This window comes from Panthera tigris, chromosome C1 (genome assembly GCF_018350195.1).
Source record: "Panthera tigris isolate Pti1 chromosome C1, P.tigris_Pti1_mat1.1, whole genome shotgun sequence".
Taxonomy (NCBI): Eukaryota; Metazoa; Chordata; class Mammalia; order Carnivora; family Felidae; genus Panthera; species Panthera tigris.
Window position 1 is genome coordinate 185509269 of NC_056667.1, and position 19048 is coordinate 185528316.

General features: G+C 39.4%; 1 protein-coding gene across 11 annotated transcripts in view; it reads left to right on the forward strand.

Moving 5' to 3' along the window:
• Nucleotides 1–19048, forward strand: part of CFLAR (CASP8 and FADD like apoptosis regulator) — a 110944-nt gene that overhangs the window by 73745 nt on the left and 18151 nt on the right. For 9 of the 11 annotated variants that reach the window (XM_015540989.2, XM_042995049.1, XM_007090001.3 and 6 more), the window contains 2 exons: nt 4908–5418; nt 7662–8092. In XM_015540989.2, coding sequence (XP_015396475.1) covers nt 4908–5418; nt 7662–7800 — 650 coding nt within the window. In that variant the 3' untranslated portion in view covers nt 7801–8092. Of the gene's footprint in view, nt 1–4907; nt 5419–7661; nt 8093–18721; nt 18879–19048 lie in introns of those variants that run through there. The other 2 variants (XR_006220886.1, XR_006220885.1) reach the window with 1 other exon arrangement.

Consider the following 19048-nt stretch of genomic DNA (forward strand, 5'->3'; position numbering starts at 1 on the left):
TCCAGGTACTGCCCACAGGCTGGGTGAATTACACTCAGAGCACCCAAGCCAGCTTTTATTTGCCCGGTGGCTAGTTATTCCAGTTTTTTGTTTACTCAAGTTTTCTTTTCCTACCTTTCTCTCCCTATTTCCTGCTGAGAAGCCAGAAGACAAAATGTGATAGCTAACTTTCACTTTTGTAGTTTATTAGTGTTGGTAAAATTTGCAGGGCAAGAAGGTTGAAACTATTGGTTGAAGCTGTGAGTCTCTGAATTATTTGTGACTATTCAGACTTCATATTGTTCCCATTTAGTGTAGAGAGTTGAGAATTTGTGGAGAACTGTTATGTGGTGATTTCAGGGGAATGACTTACATCCCCTTTCTGTGATGCCTACACTGGTATGAGATGGGGGCTTTTTGTTCCTTGGTAGAAGTTTTATCTGTTCTAATTACTGTTATGTTGTTTGGTTTGGGGTGAATGCAGTGGTAGACTTCTGGAAGACCACACCCCAGGGGACGAAGAGAGGTGGGTACACAGTCATGAGACATGGAAAGAAATCCCAAAAAGTTGGCTAAGAGTAAAGGTAACTATCTGAATTGGGAGACGTCTGTTTAGCTTAGGGCAGAACAGTTTTTCTGCTCTGCAGATGAACTAAGAAGTGGAGGCATCCTTCAGACAAGGAACAGAAACTTAATGGGTGGCTCAAAAGGATGTGGCATTTCTTAATGAGGAAGAGAAAGATGTCTCTCTTCGCTGTTAGAAAGATATAAAAAATCAAGAGACTGTATTTATTTTTCTGATGAGGGCAAACTGAGCAGATGGGAAAGAAATGGACTGGGGACGATTTCTACAGTTCCAAGGCTATGGAAACTTCAAAAAGATGGATAAAATATATATATATTTTAAAGGTAATAGGAACTCATTTCTCTTGAGCACCAGGAGCTTTATATGTATTACCTCATTTAATCCTCATAGCATGCTCACAGGATAGGTATCATCACTTCCATTTAAAGCTAAGGAGACCCACTTCTTTAAGGTCATGCTACCATCATGTGGTAAGGTCAGTGTTAGAAGGCAGCCTTGTCTGACATAAAGTCTGACTTTTCCACTGCCTTACACTGCTTCTTCAGGCAAAGTCAATCCAGGATTCCCGGAAACTGGGAGAAGAATCTTTTCTTTTTTAATATGAAATTTATTGTCAAATTGGTTTCCATACAATACTCAGTGCTCATCCCAACAGGTGCCCACCTCACTACCCATCCCCACTTTCTGCTCCCTACCACCCCCCATCAACCCTCAGTTTATTCTCAGTTTTTAAGAGTCTCTTATGGTTTGGCTCCCTCCCTCTCTAACTTTTTTTTTCCTTCCCCTCCCCCATGGTCCTCTGTTAAGTCTCTCAGGATCCATCTATATAAGAGTGAAAACATATGGTATCTGTCTTTCTCTGTATGGCATCACACTCTCCAGTTCCATCCATGTTGCTACAAAAGGCCATATTTCATTCTTTCTCATTGCCACGTAGTATTCCATTGTGTATATAAACCATAATTTCTTTGTCCATTTCAGTTGATGAACATTTAGGCTCTTTCCATCATTTGGCTATTGTTGAAAGTGCTGCTATAAACATTGGAGTACAAGTGCCCCTATGCATCAGGACTCCTGTATCCCTTGGGTAAATTCCTAGCAGTGTTATTGGTGGGTCATAGGGTAGATCTATTTTAAATTTTTTGAGGAACCTCCACACTGTTTTCCAGAGCAGCTGCACCAGTTTGCATTCCCACCAACAATGCAAGAGGGTTCCCGTTTCTCCACATCCTCTCCAGCATCTATAGTCTCCTGATTTGTTCATTTTAGCCACTCTGACTGACATGAGGTGGTATCTGAGTGTGGTTTTGATTTGTATTTCCCTGATGAGGAGCGACGTTGAGCATCTTTTCATGTGCCTGTTGGCCATCTGGATGTCTTCTTTAGAGAAGTGTCTATTCATGTTTTGTGCCCAATTCTTCACTGGATTATTTGTTTTTCAGGTGTGGAGTTTGGTGAGTTCTTTATAGGTTTTGGATACTAGCCCTTTGTCCGATATGTCATTTGCAAATATCTTTTCCCATTCTGTTGGTTGCCTTTTAGTTTTGTTGATTGTTTCCTTTGCAGTGCAGAAACTTTTTATCTTGATGAGGTCCCAATAGTTCATTTTTGCTTTTAATTCCCTTGCCTTTGGGGATGTGTCAAGTAAGAAATTGCTGCGGCTGAGGTCAGAGAGGTCTTTTCCTGCTTTCTCCTCTAGGGTTTTGATGGTTTCCTGTCTCACATTCAGATCCTTTATCCATTTTGAGTTTATTTTTGTGAATGGTGTCAGAAAGTGGTCTAGTTTCAACCTTCTGCATGTTGCTGTCCAGTTCTCCCAGCACCATTTGTTAAAGAGACTGTCTTTTTTCCATTGGATGTTCTTTCCTGCTTTGTTAAAGATTAGTTGGACATACTTTTGTGGGTCCAATTCTGGAGTCTCTATTCTATTCCATTGGTCTTCGTGTCTGTTTTTGTGCCAATACCATGCTGTCTTAATGATTATAGCTTTGTAGTAGAGGCTAAAGTCTGGGATTGTGATGCCTCCTGCTTTGGTCTTCTTCTTCAAAATTACTTTGGCTATTCAGGGCCTTTTGTGGTTCCATACAAATTTTAGGAGCGCTTGTTCTAGCTTCAAGAAAAATGTTGGTGCAATTTTGATTGGGATTGCATTGAATGTGTAGATTGCTTTGGGTAGAATTGACATTTTAACAATATTTATTCTTCCAATCCATGAGGATGGAATGTTTTTCCATTTCTTTGTATCTTCTTCAATTTCCTTCATAAGCTTTCTATAGTTTTCAGCATACAGGTCTTTTACATCTTTGGTTAGGTTTATTCCTAGGTATTTTATGCTTCTTGGTGCAATTGTGAATGGGATCAGTTTCTTTATTTGTCTTTCTGTTGCTTCATTATTAGTGTATAAGAATGTAATTGATTTCTGTACATTGATTTTGTATCCTGCGACTTTGCTGAATTCATGTATCAGTTCTAGCAGACTTTTTTGTGGAGTCTGTCGGGTTTTCCATGTACAGTATTATGTCATCTGCAAAAAGTGAAAGCTTGACTTCATCTTTGCCAATTTTGATGCCTTTGATTTCCTTTTGTTGTCTGATTGCTGATGCTAGAACTTTCAACACGATAGTAAACAACAGCGGTGAGAGGGGACATCCCTGTCGTGTTCCTGATCTCAGGGGGAAAGCTCTCAGTTTTTCCCCATTGAAGATGATATTAGCTGTGGGCTTTTCATAAATGGCTTTTATGCTGTTTAAGTATGTTCCTTCTATCCCGACTTTCTTCAGGTTTTTATTTAGAAAGGATGCTGAATTTTGTCAAATGCTTTTTCTGTGTCGATTGACAGGATCATATGGTTCTTATCTTTTTCTTATTAATGTGATGTATCACGTTGATTGATTTGCGAATGTTGAACCAGCCCTGCAGCCCAGGAATGAATCCCACTTGATCATGGTGAATAATTCTTTTTATATGCTGTTGAATTCGATTTGCTAGTATCTTGTTGAGAATTTTTGCATCCATAGTCATCAGGTATATTGGCCTGTAGTTCTCTTTTTTTACTGGGTCTCTGTCTGGTTTAGGAATCAAAGTAATGCTGGCTTCATAGAATGAGTATGGAAGTTTTCCTTCCCTTTCTATTTTTTGGAACAGCTTGAGAAGGATAGGTATTATCTCTGCTTTGAATGTCTGGTAGAATTCCCCAGGGAAGCCATCTGGTCCTGGACTCTTATTTTTTGGGAGATTTTTGATAACTGATTCAATTTCTTCACTGGTTATGGGTCTGTTCAAGTTTTCTATTTCTTCCTGATTGAGTTTTGGAAGTGTGTGGTTGCTTAGGAATTTGTCCATTTCTTCCAGCTTGTCCAGTTTGTTGGTATATAATTTTTAAATAATATTCCCTGATAATTGCTTGTATTTCTGAGGGATTGGTTGTAATAATTCCATTTTCATTCATTATTTTGTCTATTTGGGTCATCTCCCTTTTCTTTTTGAGAAGCCTGGCTAGAGGTTTATCAATTTGGTTTATTTTTTTAAAAAAACCAGCTCTTTGTTTCATTGATCTGCTCTACAGTTTTTTTAGAATCTATATTGTTTATTTCTGCTCTGATCTTTATTATTTCTCTTCTTCTGCTGGGTTTGGGGTGTCTTTGCTGTTCTGCTTCTATTTCCTTTAGGTGTGCTGTTAGATTTTGTATTTGGGATTCTTCTTGTTTCTTGAGATTGGGAGAAGAATCTTTGAGGGCACTGAAGGGAATCTTGGCTAAGGACTCCCACTGCTCAGTTAGAGGTTACACTGGGAGGCAGGTCTAAGAGGAACTGGGGAGTCTGGAAATGGTCACAACTTAGATGTAGTTGTGGGCCTCTGTATCAGCCCACAGCCCACGGGAAGGTGGGAACTCGTGTCTCGTGCCATCATTTTTGATCTAGATTTGGGTCTGTGCTCTGCAAATGCATCCATTCCTACACACTTGGGTGTTATTTTAAGAAAGAGCCTTTTGAAAAATCCCCAACTTTGTTTTGAAGAGAAAAAGTTTTGTACCCCGCCTTGGTTGCATCAGACTAGAAGTGGGCCCAGTCTGTGCCTGTGACCAGATGTGATAGTAGCTTCAGGCAGGGGACAGATCATAATAGGGGACAGATTGTAAGTGGGAATCGGGGACATGAATGTCACGTGTTTCAGGTTGATTCTCTCCTGACCCGTGCTCAGGTCCTTCACAACCTCAAAATATGGCATAAGAGCAGAAATGGAGAAGTAGCGGAGATCAGACTGTGCTTAGGACTGCTACCCAGTACCTCTTAAACTTTTCTAACCTTAGTGTTGTTTTCCATGTGTGTTTATTTTATCCAGAGTTTCTTCGGGACACTTTTACTTCCTTGGGCTATGAAGTCCAGTATTTTTTGTACCTGCGTGTGGACAGTATAATCCAGATTCTTCGCCAAGTTGCCTGCATGCCCCAACACCAAGACTATGACAGCTTTGTGTGTGTTCTGGTGAGCCGAGGTGGCTCCCACAGCGTGTTTGGCGTGGATCAGACACAGCCAGGGTTCCCTTTGGATCAGATCAGGAGGATGTTCATGGGAGATGCATGCCCTTCTCTCTTAGGGAAGCCAAAGCTCTTTTTTATTCAGAACTATGTGGTGTCAGAGGGCCAACTGGACAGCAGCAGCTTCCTGGAGGTGGATGGGCCAGCAGTGAACAATGTGGAGTCCAAGGCCAGGCAGCCTGTGCCCTGTACCATCCACCGAGAAGCTGACTTCCTCTGGAGCCTGTGCACAGCAGACGTGTCCCTGTTGGAACGGTCCTCCAGCTCACCGTCGTTGTACCTGAAGTGCCTTTCCCAGAAACTGTGGCAAGAAAGGTGAGCCACTCAGGCCGTGGCCCATGCCCAGACCACTTGTTTGTTTTCTTGCTGCCAAGATGGAGAGATGGAGATTACCATTGTGCCATATTTGATGCCCTTCTCTTCAGGGAGAAAAGGATTTTTCATTCCTTGTTGGGGTTGCCTTGGGAAGGATTCACATTTTATGACCTGCCTTTGTGCTTCAGGAGGTCACTTGTTAGTCAGCTTGTAGTTTGGATATTGTTCTTCAAAATAAATAAATTTTTAATTTTTTTTAAATTACAAAAGCAGTACATACTCCTTATTTAAAAAAAAAACAATGAAATATAAATGCTTAAAGCAGAACATAACCAATAGTTATAATCCTGCTTATTAAAACCAATCTCTGTTAGCCAAGTCTTGGTGTATTGTCTTCCAGATCTTTTTTGATACCCACACAATCGTATATAAATATGTTTTTTAAACCAAAATGAAATCGCTATCTGCTATTACTTTGTAACCTGCTTCTACTTGGTGTAACACTATATCACATACAGTTTTACATGTCACTAGTTACATTTCTAAGCATCATTTTAAACTTTAAAAAAATATTTATTTTTGAGAGAGAGACAGAGAGAGAGAGAGAGAGAGAGAGAGAGAGAGAGCACGAGCAGGGGAGGGACAGAGAGAGAGGGAGACGCAGAATCTGAAGCAGGTTCCAGGCTCTGAGCTGTCAGAACAGAGCCCGACACAGGGCTTGAAGTCACAAACCATGAGATCATGACCTGAGCCGAAGTCAGACACTTAACTGAGTCACCCAGGTGCCCCTGTAAGCATCATTTTAATGTCTGTGGAACCATCCACAATATGATTATGGCATAAGTTACTTGACCAATTTTCAGGCGTTGGAAGGTGTTTCGCTTTCATAAAAAAAAGTTTTCGATATCTTTGTAGTTCAGTGTTTGTGCTTATATTTACTGTTTTCTTGAGGAAAATACCCAGAAGAAGAATTACTATGTCCAACAACATTTATTTATTTATTTATTTATTAAAAAAATTTTTTTTTAACGTTTATTTATTTTTGAGACAGAGAGAGACAGAGCATGAACGGGGGAGGGTCAGAGAGAGGGAGACACAGAATCTGAAACAGGCTCCAGGCTCTGAGCTGTCAGCACAGAGCCCGACGCGGGGCTTGAACTCACGGACCACGAGATCGTGACCTGAGCTGAAGTCGGCCGCTTAACCGACTGAGCCACCCAGGCGCCCCTATTTATTTATTTTTAACGTTTATTTATTTTTGAGACAGAGAGAGATAGAGCATGAACAGGGGAGGGTCAGAGAGAGAGGGAGACACAGAATCTGAAACAGGCTCCAGGCTCTGAGCTGTCAGCACAGAGCCCGACGTGGGGCTCGAACCCACGAACTGTGAGATTGTGACCTGAGCTCAAGTCGGACGCTTAGCCAACTGAGCCGCCCAGGCACCCCAACAACATGCATTTTTAAAGGTTTGGATGCATTTTATCAGATTGTCATCTCGGACAGTTAAACCTGCTTTGCATGAGAGCGCCCATGTCCCCGAGCTCTGCCCGACACTGCATTTTTTTTTATTTCCCCATTTTGACAGTTTGATAGGTGAAAAATGGTACCTGACTCTTCAGGTTTGCAAGTCTTTGTTACACAGACGTTTCTGATGTTTATTGGCAAGAATACTTTTCTAAGGGAAACCTTGGTGATCTGGTTTTCATTTAAGCTGAATGAAGCCCCACTATACTTCCATGTAAGATTAACAGTCCTTTTTCAGCTGTTCCCTCCTTACAGTTTAGAATCATGTTCCTGAGCCATGTGTGAAATGCATTCTGTTGTATCTCTGGGGACCTCAGGAATACATCTCATCGCCTGTGACTCCCCAGCCCCCTCAGTAGTGGCTCAGCAGCAAGGAGTAGGCGGTAGTAGGGATGACTCAGCCTTCCAAGGTAGACACTTCATGGACCAGCAGTATCCATGGTCTTTTACATCTGTCCTCCATTTGCATAGATGGTCCAGCTAGGTTATCATCTGACTGGAGTGTCCCCAGAATATGACTCGGTTGCCTCTTGGGTGAGGGTCATTGGGCCAGAGTGTTGCAGGCTGGTCTGGATCACTCACTAAGCAGCTTGTAGAGCATTTAGAAAGGAACAATTTCAAGCACTTTCACATCTGTTGCCTCATTTCACCCAAATGACAATCTGTCTCCTCTTTGATATTTGCATGGCATTAATTTTTGCCTTTCTCATTCCCTCCAGAAGACGCCCACTCTTGGAACTCCACATTGAACTCAACAGCAGTGTGTATGATTGGAACAGCAAAGTGTCTGCTAAGGAGAGGTACTACGTCTGGCTGCAGCACACTCTGAGAAAGAAACTCATCCTCTCTTGCAAATGAAAAGCCAAAAGACTTTCTTAGCTCTGCAGTCTCCATCACTAGCCCCAAGTAGTTTTCAAGGAAATGTATGTGTCACGTGGGTAAGATGGGGTCCTGTTATGGCTGAAATGACCGTCTGTGAGGAATGTTATCAGGAAGGGGTGTTTGAGCTAAAGCTTCTGGGTTGAAGGTTTTGGCCTCTGTTGCTGAAAGCTTGTCAAAACAGTGTTAGAAAGGAAATAGCTTTGAAACTTTATTATTATTTTTTTAATGTTTATTTATATTTGAGAGAGAGAGAGACAGTGTGTGAATGGGGGAGGGGTACAGAGAAACAGAGACAGAATCTGAAGCAGGCTCTAGGCTCTGAGCTGTCACCACAGAGCCTGATGCAGTGCTCGAACTCACACGCCGTGAGAGAGATCATGACCTGAGCTGAAGTTGAATGCTTAACCAACTGAGCCACCCAGGCACCCTGGCTTTGAAACTTTAAAAAGCAAATACTGGTTGAATTGGGTGACTCATGATTGTGTTGCCTTCCCTCGTGCAATCAAGTAAACCGGAGCCATGGAGATAAGGTTGCAGTAACACAGTTAATTAGCCTGTGTGTATCCATGCTCCAAGAAGAAAAGTAAAATAAAAAACCAAAACAATGAGGGACACCTGGATGGCTCAATTGGTTGAGCATCCAACTCTTGATTTTGGCCCAGGTCATGATCCAGGGTTGTGGGATCAAGCCCTGCAACACTCGCTGAGCATGGAGCCTTCTTAAGATTCTCTCTTTCTGACGGGTGCCTTGTTGGCTCAGTCGGTTAAGTATCCGACTTAGGCTCAGGTCATGGTCTCACTGTTCATGGGTTTGAGCCCTGTGTCAGGCTCTGTGCTAACAGTTCAGAGCCTGGAGAATCCTTCAGATTCTGTGTCTCCCTCTTTCTCTGCCCATCCCACGTTCATGCTCTGTCTCTCAAAAATGAATAAATGTTAAAAAAAAAAAAGATTCTCTCTTTCTGAGTATCCAATGGAAAAAAGACAGTGTCTTTAGCAAACGGTGCTGGGAGAACTGGACAGCAATATGCAGAAGAATGAAGATGGACCACTTTCTTACACCATACACAAAAATAAATTCAAAATGGATGAAAGACCTAAATGTGACGCAGGAAACCATCAAAATTCTAGAGGAGAAAACAGCCAACAACCTCTATGACCTCGGCCCCAGCAACTTCTTACACAACACGTCTCTGAAGGCAAGGGAAATAAAGGCAAAAATGAACAATTGGGACCTCATCATGATAAAAAGCTTCTACACAGCAAAGGAAACAACAAAACCAAAAGGCAGCCAATGGAATGGGAGAAGATATTTGCAAATGACATATCAGAGAAAGGGCTAGTATCCAAAATATAAAAAGAACTTAACAAACTCAGCACCCAAAAAACAAATATTCCAGTGAAGAAATGGGCAGAAGACATGAATAGATATTTTTCCAAAGAAGACATCCAGATGTCTAACAGATACATGAAGAGATGCTCAAAATCACTCATCATCAGGGAAATACAAATCAAAACCACATTGAGATACCATCTCACACAGGTCAGAGTGGCTAAAATTAGTATCAACAGATGTTGGCGAGGATGTAGAGAAAGGGGAGCCCTCTTGTACTGTCGGTGGGAATGCAAACTGGTGCAGCCACTCTGGAAAACAGTGTGGAGTTTCCTCAAAAAATTAAAAATAGAATTACCCTATGACCCAACTATAGTACTACTAGGAATTTATCCAAAGGATACGGGAGTGCTGTTTCATAGGGACACATGTACCCCAATGTTTATAGCAACAGTATCAACAATAGCCAAATTATGGAAAGAGCCCAAATGTCCCTCAACTGATGAATGGATAAGGAAGATGTGGATGGATGGATATATGGATAATGGAATTATGTGTAATGGAATACTACTTGGTGATGAAAAAAATGAAATCTTGCCATTTGCAGCAGCATGGATGAAACTGGAGGGTATTATGCTAAGTGAAATAAGTCAGTCAGAGAAAGTCAGATATGTGATTTCACTCATATGTGGAATTTGAGAAACTTAACAGAAGACCATAGGGGAAGGGAAGGAAAAATAAGTTACAAACAGAGAGGGATGCAAACCATAAGAGACTCTTAAATACAGAGAACAAACTGAAAGTTGAAGGGGGTAGGAAGTTGAGAGGGCAGGGAAAATGGGAGATGGGCATTGAGGACAGATCTTGTTGGGATGAGCACTGGCTGTTGTATGTTCTTACATTAGATTAGGAATCTAATCTTGAATACACTGTATGTTAGCTAACTTGACAATAAATTATTAAAATAAAAAAATTAAAATAAAATAATTCTCAAAAAAAAAGATTCTCTCTTTCTCTCCCTCTCCCCTCTCTCCTGCTTATGTACTCTCTCTCTCTCTCTCTCACTCTCTTTCTCTCTGTCAAACAAAAACAAAAACAATGAAACGTAACAAACACTTACAATCTTACCTACCACATACAACCACAGTTAATTTGCAAATTTATTTTCTGTGTACAAGATTCGGATGTTAAGTCAGGGGGACTGTCTTTCTCTGTTCAGGCTACTATGACAAAGTGCCAGAGACTGGATGGCTTAAAGAAACACTTATTTCTTGCAGTTCTAGAGACTGGGAAGTCCAAGATCAAGGTGCTGACACATCTGGTGTCTGGTGAGAACCTGCTTCTGTGTCTGCTAATGACCATCTTCTCATGGTGCCCTCACATGTCAAAGAGCAGAGACAGGAAGCAAACTGTCTGTGATAGCTCTACCTTCATGACCTAGTCACCCCAAACACCCTGCCTCCTAATATCATCACACTGAGGCTTAGGGTTTCAACCTATGAATTTGGTGAGGGACACAAACATTCAGACAATAGCAGTGACTTTATAATTTGAGATTACTTGTCTGTCTAGAACTCAAGTGACACTTTACAGCAAATAATTTTCTCTCGCAGATTTGATGACATGACCTAAAAAGAGATCATTATTTAAAAATATCATTTAAGGGGTGCCTGGGTGGCTTAGTCAGTTAAGTGTTTGACTTCGGCTCAGGTCATGATTTTGTGGTTCATGAGTTTGAGCCCCACCTTGGGCTCTGTGCTGACAGCTCACAGCCGGAGGCTGCTTCAGATTCTGTGTCTCCCTCTCTCTCTGCCCTTCCCCTATGCATTCTCTCTCTCTCTCTCTCTCTCTCAAAAATAAACATTAAAAAATTTTAAATATTTAAAGTATTTATTTATTTATGTATTTATGTATTTATTTATTTATTTATTTATTTATTTTTAAGTTTATTCTGAGAGAGAGAGAGAGAGAGAGAGAGAGCGCACGCAAAAGCTGGGGAGGGAAAGAGAGAGAGGGAGACAAAGAGAATCCCAAGCAGGTTCCACACTGTCAGAGAGGGAGCCCACACAGGGCTCGAACTCATGAAATGTGAGATCATGACCTGAGCTGAAATCAAGAGTCAGACGCTTAACCAACTGAGCTACCCAGGCACCCCTCATTTAAAATTAAAAAAATATATATATTTATTTTTATATTTTTTGACTTGGTTTTAAATGGTGTGTATTTCTTATGTGCATATTTGTGTGTGTTTTGCTGTGACCAATCAGCAAGACTGAAAAGCATGAAAGGAGTATTCAGACCATTCATAAGCAGTTATTTTTGCTTTTTGTTTTAATGAGTGTGGGACACCTGAGGATATTTTTGAATGTAACATTGTTGAGGGGCACCTGCAAGAATAATGTATATGCCTGTCCTCATGAACCAGAACCTTGTGTTAATTATTACAGAAAGAAACCGAGAGAGATCTTAGAGACCTGACAGCTTTGGCATCCTTTTCTGTTCCATCCAGACCAGGTCATAAGCATTTTCCATTTATTCTGTTTCTTATCTTATGCTGGAATAGCACATGTTTTTTACCTTTTTTTCCTCTTTACTTTTGAGGCGGGATCATCCCCACTCTTGCGAGTAACTTGCCTCAAAATACCATGTATAGGATCTTTGGCTCACAAAAAAATTGCAGACCAAACCCAGAAACAAAGTATTTATTTATATTGCTTTTTAGTTTTATGCATTTTTGTATATTATTAAGATAACTTGCATTTGCAATAACAGAGATGGACTTTGAATACATTAGGCAAGCGAAATAAATCAGACACAAAAAGAAAAATACTGTATAATTTTACATATGTGTGGAATCTTGAAAACAAAAAACAAACAAAGGACTCGTAGAAAAAGACATCACACTTGTGGTTACCAGAGGTAACCACAGAGGTTGGGGGAGAGGGAATTGGAAGAAGGTAGTCAAAAGGTACAAACTTCCAGCTATGAGATAAGTAAGTACTAGGGATGTAATGTACAACAGTGGCTAATACTGCTGTACGATATACGGGACAGTTGTTAAGAAGTTAAATCCCAAGGGTCCTCATCACGAAGAAAAAAATTTTCCTTTGTCCTTTCCTTTCTTTTCTTTTTATTGCATCTATATAAGAAGATGGATGTTAGTTAAATTGATCATGGTAATCATTTCATAGTATATGTAAATCAAACCATCACACTGTATGCCTTAAAATTTAGACAGTGATGTATGTTAATTATTTCTCAATAAAACTAGAAAAAACATTTGATAAGGACAATAAATCTAAATGAATTTAAAAGGTAACCTATAAATGAAAACTTGATACATTTAATGAATTAAATTTCTGTATATAAATATGATGGTAAACTTAAGCATTCATTCAACTGAAACCACAAATCTAATACATTAGATTTTCTTAAATGTTTTAAACACACTAAAAAATAGACAATTTACAATGATTACAAAATGGATCAGTACATTCGGTTACAAAAGTATGTGTATGATGTACTTAGGCTTATTTCTTCATTGTGTTTACATTCCTTTTTTTTTTTTTTTTTTTTTACCTTTCAAATTTTCTAAGATTATGGCAAAAATGGATAGTCTATGATTCAGGACTTGAAGTTTAAGATTTAGTGTGCCATTCAGGGTGTTTTACCTGAGTCTGTCATCCAATTGGATTAGCTGTTTTTATAGTTAGACTTTATTCATTGATTGAGATTTACCAATTGCTGGAATTATTGACTTTGGCATCAGATATGTTTTGATTTTTTGTAACCTCGTTTCTTCGATGTATTCTTGTTATAGTCTAATTTCTATTTCTATTTTAAAATAAAAAGTAGTAATATGATATCTTGTATTCTATTGAGGACTGAATTTTGAAAATCTTTCACATTAACGTGAGCCTTCTTGATTAACTATTTTATCATTCAAAATGATAGTAAGTAACGGATGCAAGATGCAAGTAATGGAAGACGTAACTCACAACAAAAATACCAGTTTTGTTTGTTTGTTTGTTTATGCTTGTTAAGCATAGGGTCCAGAGGTAGGGGTATAGATGCTGGCTTGGTTAAGTCACTGATCGAATGATGTCATCAAGGATTTGGTGCTTTCTATCTTTCCGCTCTGTACTTTCTTTGTTTTGGCTTTTATTTTCAGAATTGTCATCTAATGACTACAAGATGGCCACAGGTCCAAGTATCACACCCAAATGACAGAAAGGAAAACACCTCTTCTTTGTGTTCCTTCTTAAGATCAAAGGAAAATTTCCCTAGAAGCCTTCCTCCCCAAGTGTTTCTTTTCCGTATTTCTCATTGGCTAGAATTGAATGACATGCCCATTCTTAAACCAGCATTTGGCAGAGGGAATAGGATCACCATGGTTGGTTTATACCAGCCCAGCTTCAGTCTCCTGGGCTGGAGAGGGGTTCAGCTCCTCTGAGGCACATGGTGTCCAAAATTAAAAAGTGGGGCATGGAATGACCCTGTGGATAGCCAACCATAATGCATACCAAAAGAATGAGAACATCCATTTTATGATCAAAGAAACCGAGGCACACAGCTTTTAAGTGACTTGTTCCCAAATCTCAGGAAAAAAATAATCAGTGATAGTGCTAGATCTAGAATGTCGACCATCAGCCTATCATCTAGTGTTCTTTAGAAATTAAACAAACATTGGAAATGTATAGCATCATTTCAGAGAAGGCATCATACTCCTCTCTGCTGTTTATGAGAGTCATTATTTTACCTTTCCAGCCTCTATCCTCTCCCCACAGATAGGTGGCATGGCCACATATCTCACCTTATCCCACCTTCCTGGCATGGTGAAAATATAGAGCTTGGCAAATCAGCATCTTTTCTTCCCTTCTCTTTCCCTTCCCTCTTTTTAAACAATACTTTATTAAATTATACTCTGTCGTCTGTTTACTTTTATCACTTTTTTTTTTGTATTACATTATTCTTAATACAACCAATCCCTAGGCTCCAAAGAGAAGAGTGTTAAGTGTTTGCTTAGGTGTTTTGCTCAATGGCAAGTAGTTTGGGGTGGAGTAAAGAGGGATTATGATTTCAGGCCTAGGCTGACGAAATGGGAGGAATAATGCCTTGCCTTCCCTTGCTTACTTAAATGAAAGAGCTTTTATGAGCATACCCATTGGGGGAGCTTGTCTTTCCCCTCCCAGACAAACCCTTTATAGGTACATACAGGGCAGATCCAGCCATGGCAAATATTCAGTCATCAGGGAGGATGTCTAGTCATGGGGGAGGGGAGATGTCCAGCCATGACTGTGAATGCTCAGCCCAGTCATGGGGGATAGAATACACAATCATAGATGGAAATTTCCAGCTGTTGGTAATTGGTAGGATGTTCTGACATGGATGGAGATGTCTAGCCACAGGGATATATCTATATGTTGGCAGAATGTCTAGCCATTGGTGGGGATGTCTAGCTATGGATGGAAACATTCAGCCATAATTAGGATGTTCAGTCATGGATGGTGTGTCCAGTAATGGAAAGAAGTCCAACCATGTGTTGATGCATAGCTATGACTGGAGATTCCAGCCATGAATAAAGGTGTCTGTCAGAAGCTCAGCTAAGCTGGAAATAGTTGAGCTGGCAGATGTCAGTGTAGATTTCCTGGCTGTCACCTTGAAGCCCTTAGGGGAAGAGGAAGACAGGAGAGTGCTTGGTGCCACTTGAGCCTGATACGGCGCCCTCCCAATAAAGGAGATTTTGTAACTGCTTTGGTGATGCCATGTGAACATCACTATTATCATTATACCACCCCGTGGGGAAGTTATTTTGGAAATATTGAACCAAACCTTGTAAAGTTTGTAGGATTTTGAGGTGGAGAGGAAAATATGCTGTAGGTGAGGAGACAACGCAAGTGAAGAGACAGGGGAAATGCAAGACATGTTTTAGAAAATTTGAGTGTAACTTTTACCTGGCATAGAGAGAATGTGAGCAATGGTGAGTGGTAAGCTAGGAGGTGCCTATTGTTAGAGCGTGGAGAGCCTTCAAGGCCCTCATCTTGGTCCACTAGTTTCCATGGAAGTTATTTTTCTCACTTGAATAGTAGAGTCTATGACTCCTCCTTTGATACTTTTTCATATGAGTATTTGATTACTAGATGAATTTCTTATTCTTTTTGAGTATGGTTTTTAGTGAAATATTTTAGACATGCTAAAAGAGAGTTATATTAGATAACAATATAATGAATACCCATGGTACCTACCACCTAGCTTAAATAAAATGTTCTAAAATATATATGAAGATTCTTAAGATATTACTTTAAGTAATAATCCTAAATATAAAAGAGATAAATGCAATAAAATGTTTCAAACCTTATAATAGCCCCAAACTGAGAATTAGCCAAGTGTTCAGTAATAAGGGTATGCTTATGATGATAGGTCCACTGGTTGATACTTTATGTAACCATTAAAATTATGTTTGTAAATAATAAGAGCTTACATCAAACTGTTATTATCTCTTTTTAAAAGAATTTTTTAAATGTTTATTAATTTTTGAGAGAGAGAGAGACAGAGTGCAAGCAGGGGGAGAGGCAGAGAAAGAGGGAGACACAGAATCTGAAGCAGGCTTCAGGCTCTGAGCTGTCAGCATAGAGCTGACTTGGGGCTCAAACCCACAAACCGTGAGATCATGATCTGAGCCGAAGTTGGACACTTAACCTCCTGAGCCACCCAGGCGCCCCTATTATTAGCTCTTTACACAAATAGATAATTACACAAATAGATAAACACAAATAAACGAATTATCTCATTTAATCCTCAAAACAGCTGTATGAGGTAGGTATTATTGTTCTCATTATTTTTTCTTCCCATCCTATAGATAAGGAAAATGAGCAAAGTGATGTTAAGTAGCTTATCCGTGATCACCCCATACTAGGATATAAACTCAAGCCATGAAGAGAGCTACTTTGGGGCCCAAATGCTTAACAAGTTCACAATATGGCCTTGACAGAATATCACAATGAGAAAAATGCTCATATATTCATGTTACCCGGAAAAGAGTACAAAATAGTATGTTTATGTTAACTATGCTTAAAATAAAACAGAAAATACCTCCCATAGGAAAACAAAGGGCCAGAAAGAAATAGTTACAAAGTGGCGTATGGATGACAGAACTGTGGCTGATATTATCTCTTCTTTCTGTTTTCCCAATTCTCATCTCCATCTGTCTATATATTTGAGAATATTGACTTTGCCCTAGAGCTTAGGTGGTTCCTTTCAACTTTCAAGTAGTTGATTCTTCATCACTAACAAAACTACCCTCTCTTCTTACTTTTATCCTTATTTCTCTGTCCCATCTCTAGCCCCTCTTTTCAGAAGCAGAACTCCTGGTCTCAGGGCTGCTTTTCTGAGCCATTGGTTAGGAAGACTGACTAGTAAACCCCTAGTTGACCAATACTTCTATCCCTGTTGTTTCTCCCAACCTTAACCCTGTTCTATGCGATTCCCCAACCTCTTCAATCCTCTTCCATGAATAGGCCATAGTGGGAGTCACTTGACACCTTTATCTGCAGTGTTTGATATGAGAATCTCTTCTTCTCCTCTGAGATTTTAGAAGCAAGTTTTCAGGATTAAGGATGTTATTTATACCATCAAGAGGTCAGAATTTGAGGTCAGCCTTGTCAATTTGGCTGTGGACAGACCCCGCTTGCTGTCCTCATATATTCATTTTCTTTTTCCCTCGTAATAGAAGCCTTGATTTGGAACTGGGCACAAAGCCTCACAGAATATAGTCTACTTGTCCAAGCTTCAATTTGAGCTAGATGTGGTCATGTGTTTAGGTCCTGGCCAATAAGATGTTAGCAGCAGAATCATTTGTCAGTTGCTGAGAACTTCCCTTAAAAGACAGTTGTTTTTTCAGTAGATACTGGCACAAATCAATGAAACAGAATAAAGGGCCCAGAAATAAACCTATGATTATATGGTCAATTAGTTTAAGACAAAGGAGGTGAGATTATGCAAAAGGAAAAAGACAATTTCCTCTACAGATAGTATTGGGAAAACCGGACAGCTACATGCAAAAGAATGAAACTGAACTACTTTACCATACACAAAAACAAAGTTAAAGTGGATTAAGGACCTAAATGTGAGACCTGAAACTATAAAAATCCTTGAAGAGAAAACAGGCAGTAATTTCTCTGACATCAGCTGTAGCAACATTTTTCTAGACATGTCTTCTGAGACAAGGGAAACAAAAGCAAAAATAAACTATTGGGACTACATCAAAACAAAAAGCTTCTGCACAGTGAAGGAAACAATTAACAAAACTAAAAGGCTCCCTGAAGAATGGGAGAAGATATTTGCAAATAACATATCCAATAAATGGTTAGTATCCAAAATATATAAAGAACTTACACAACTCAACAGCTAAACACAATCTGATTAAAAATGAGCAGACATTTCTCCAAAGATGACATACAGAGGGCCAACAGATATATGAAAAGATGCTCAACATCACGGATCATCAGGGAAATGCAAATCAAAACCACAATGAGATATCACCTCATACCTATCAGAATGGCTGAAATAAAAAAGAGAAGAAATAACAAATGTTGAAGAGGATGTAGAGAAAAAGGAACCCTTTTCTGTTCCTTCATTCCCATCATGTACTGTTGATGGGAATGCAAACTGGTGCAGCTGCTGTGGAAAACAGTATGGAGGTTCTTCAAAAAATTAAAAATAGAATTATCATATGATCTAGTAATTCCACTACTAGGTATTTACCTAAAGATTACAAGAACACTAATTCAAAAAGATATATGCACCCCCATGTTCATTGCAGCATTATTTACAATAGCTAAATTACGGAAGCAATCCAAGTGTTGAGTGACAAATGAATGGATAAAGAAGATGTGGTATATAAACAATGGAATATTTATTACTCATTCATAAAGAGAATGAAATATTGCCATTTGCAACAGCATAGATTGATTTAGAGAGTATAATGCTAAATGAAATAAGTCAGAGAAAGACAAATACCATCTGATTTCACTCATATGTGGAATTTAAGAAACAAAACAAACCAAGAAAAAAAAGAGACAACTCAAAAAACAGACTCTTTAAAAACTTTTTTAAAACGTTTATTTATTTTTGAGAGACAGAGAGAGACAGAGAAAAAGGGAGACACAGAATCCAAAGCAGGCTCCAGGCTCTGAGCTGTCAGCACAGAGTCCGACACAGGGCTTGAACTCAGAAACTGCGAGATCACGACCTGAGCTGAAGTCAGACGCTTAACTGACTGAGCCACCCAGGCGCCCCCCGCCCCCCCAAAACAGACTCTTAAATATAGAAAACAAACTGATGGTTACCAGTGGGGAGGGAAGTGAGGGGAAGGGTGAAATAGGTGAAGGGAATTAAGAGTATACTTATGATGAACACTGAGTAATATATAGAATTACTGAATCACTATATTGTACGCCTGAAACCAATGTAACTCTGTATGTTAACTATATTGGAATTAGAAATTTAAGAAAGGCAGTTATTTTTTGCCCTTCACCTTTTTATCCCTTCTTCCATCTTGCTGACTAGGATGTGGATGTGATGGCTGGAGCCTTAACTTCCATATGGAACTATGAGGATAATGGCCACACTATAGGGACAGCTGAGTGGTGAGCAGAAAGGAGCCTTCTTGGATGAGGACAGAATCACTATACCAGCTGTAGACTACCTACCTCTGGACTTTCATGTGAGAGAAAAAATGTGGGGTTTATATTTATATTTTTTAAACCTAACACAGTCCAACTGATGCATTATCATTTGATTAAAATGTTTAGGATGTTATAAGTTTAAAAGAAAAATTTATCTGGATGATTATTTTAATTTTCTAATTATTTTTTAATGTTTATTTATTTTTGA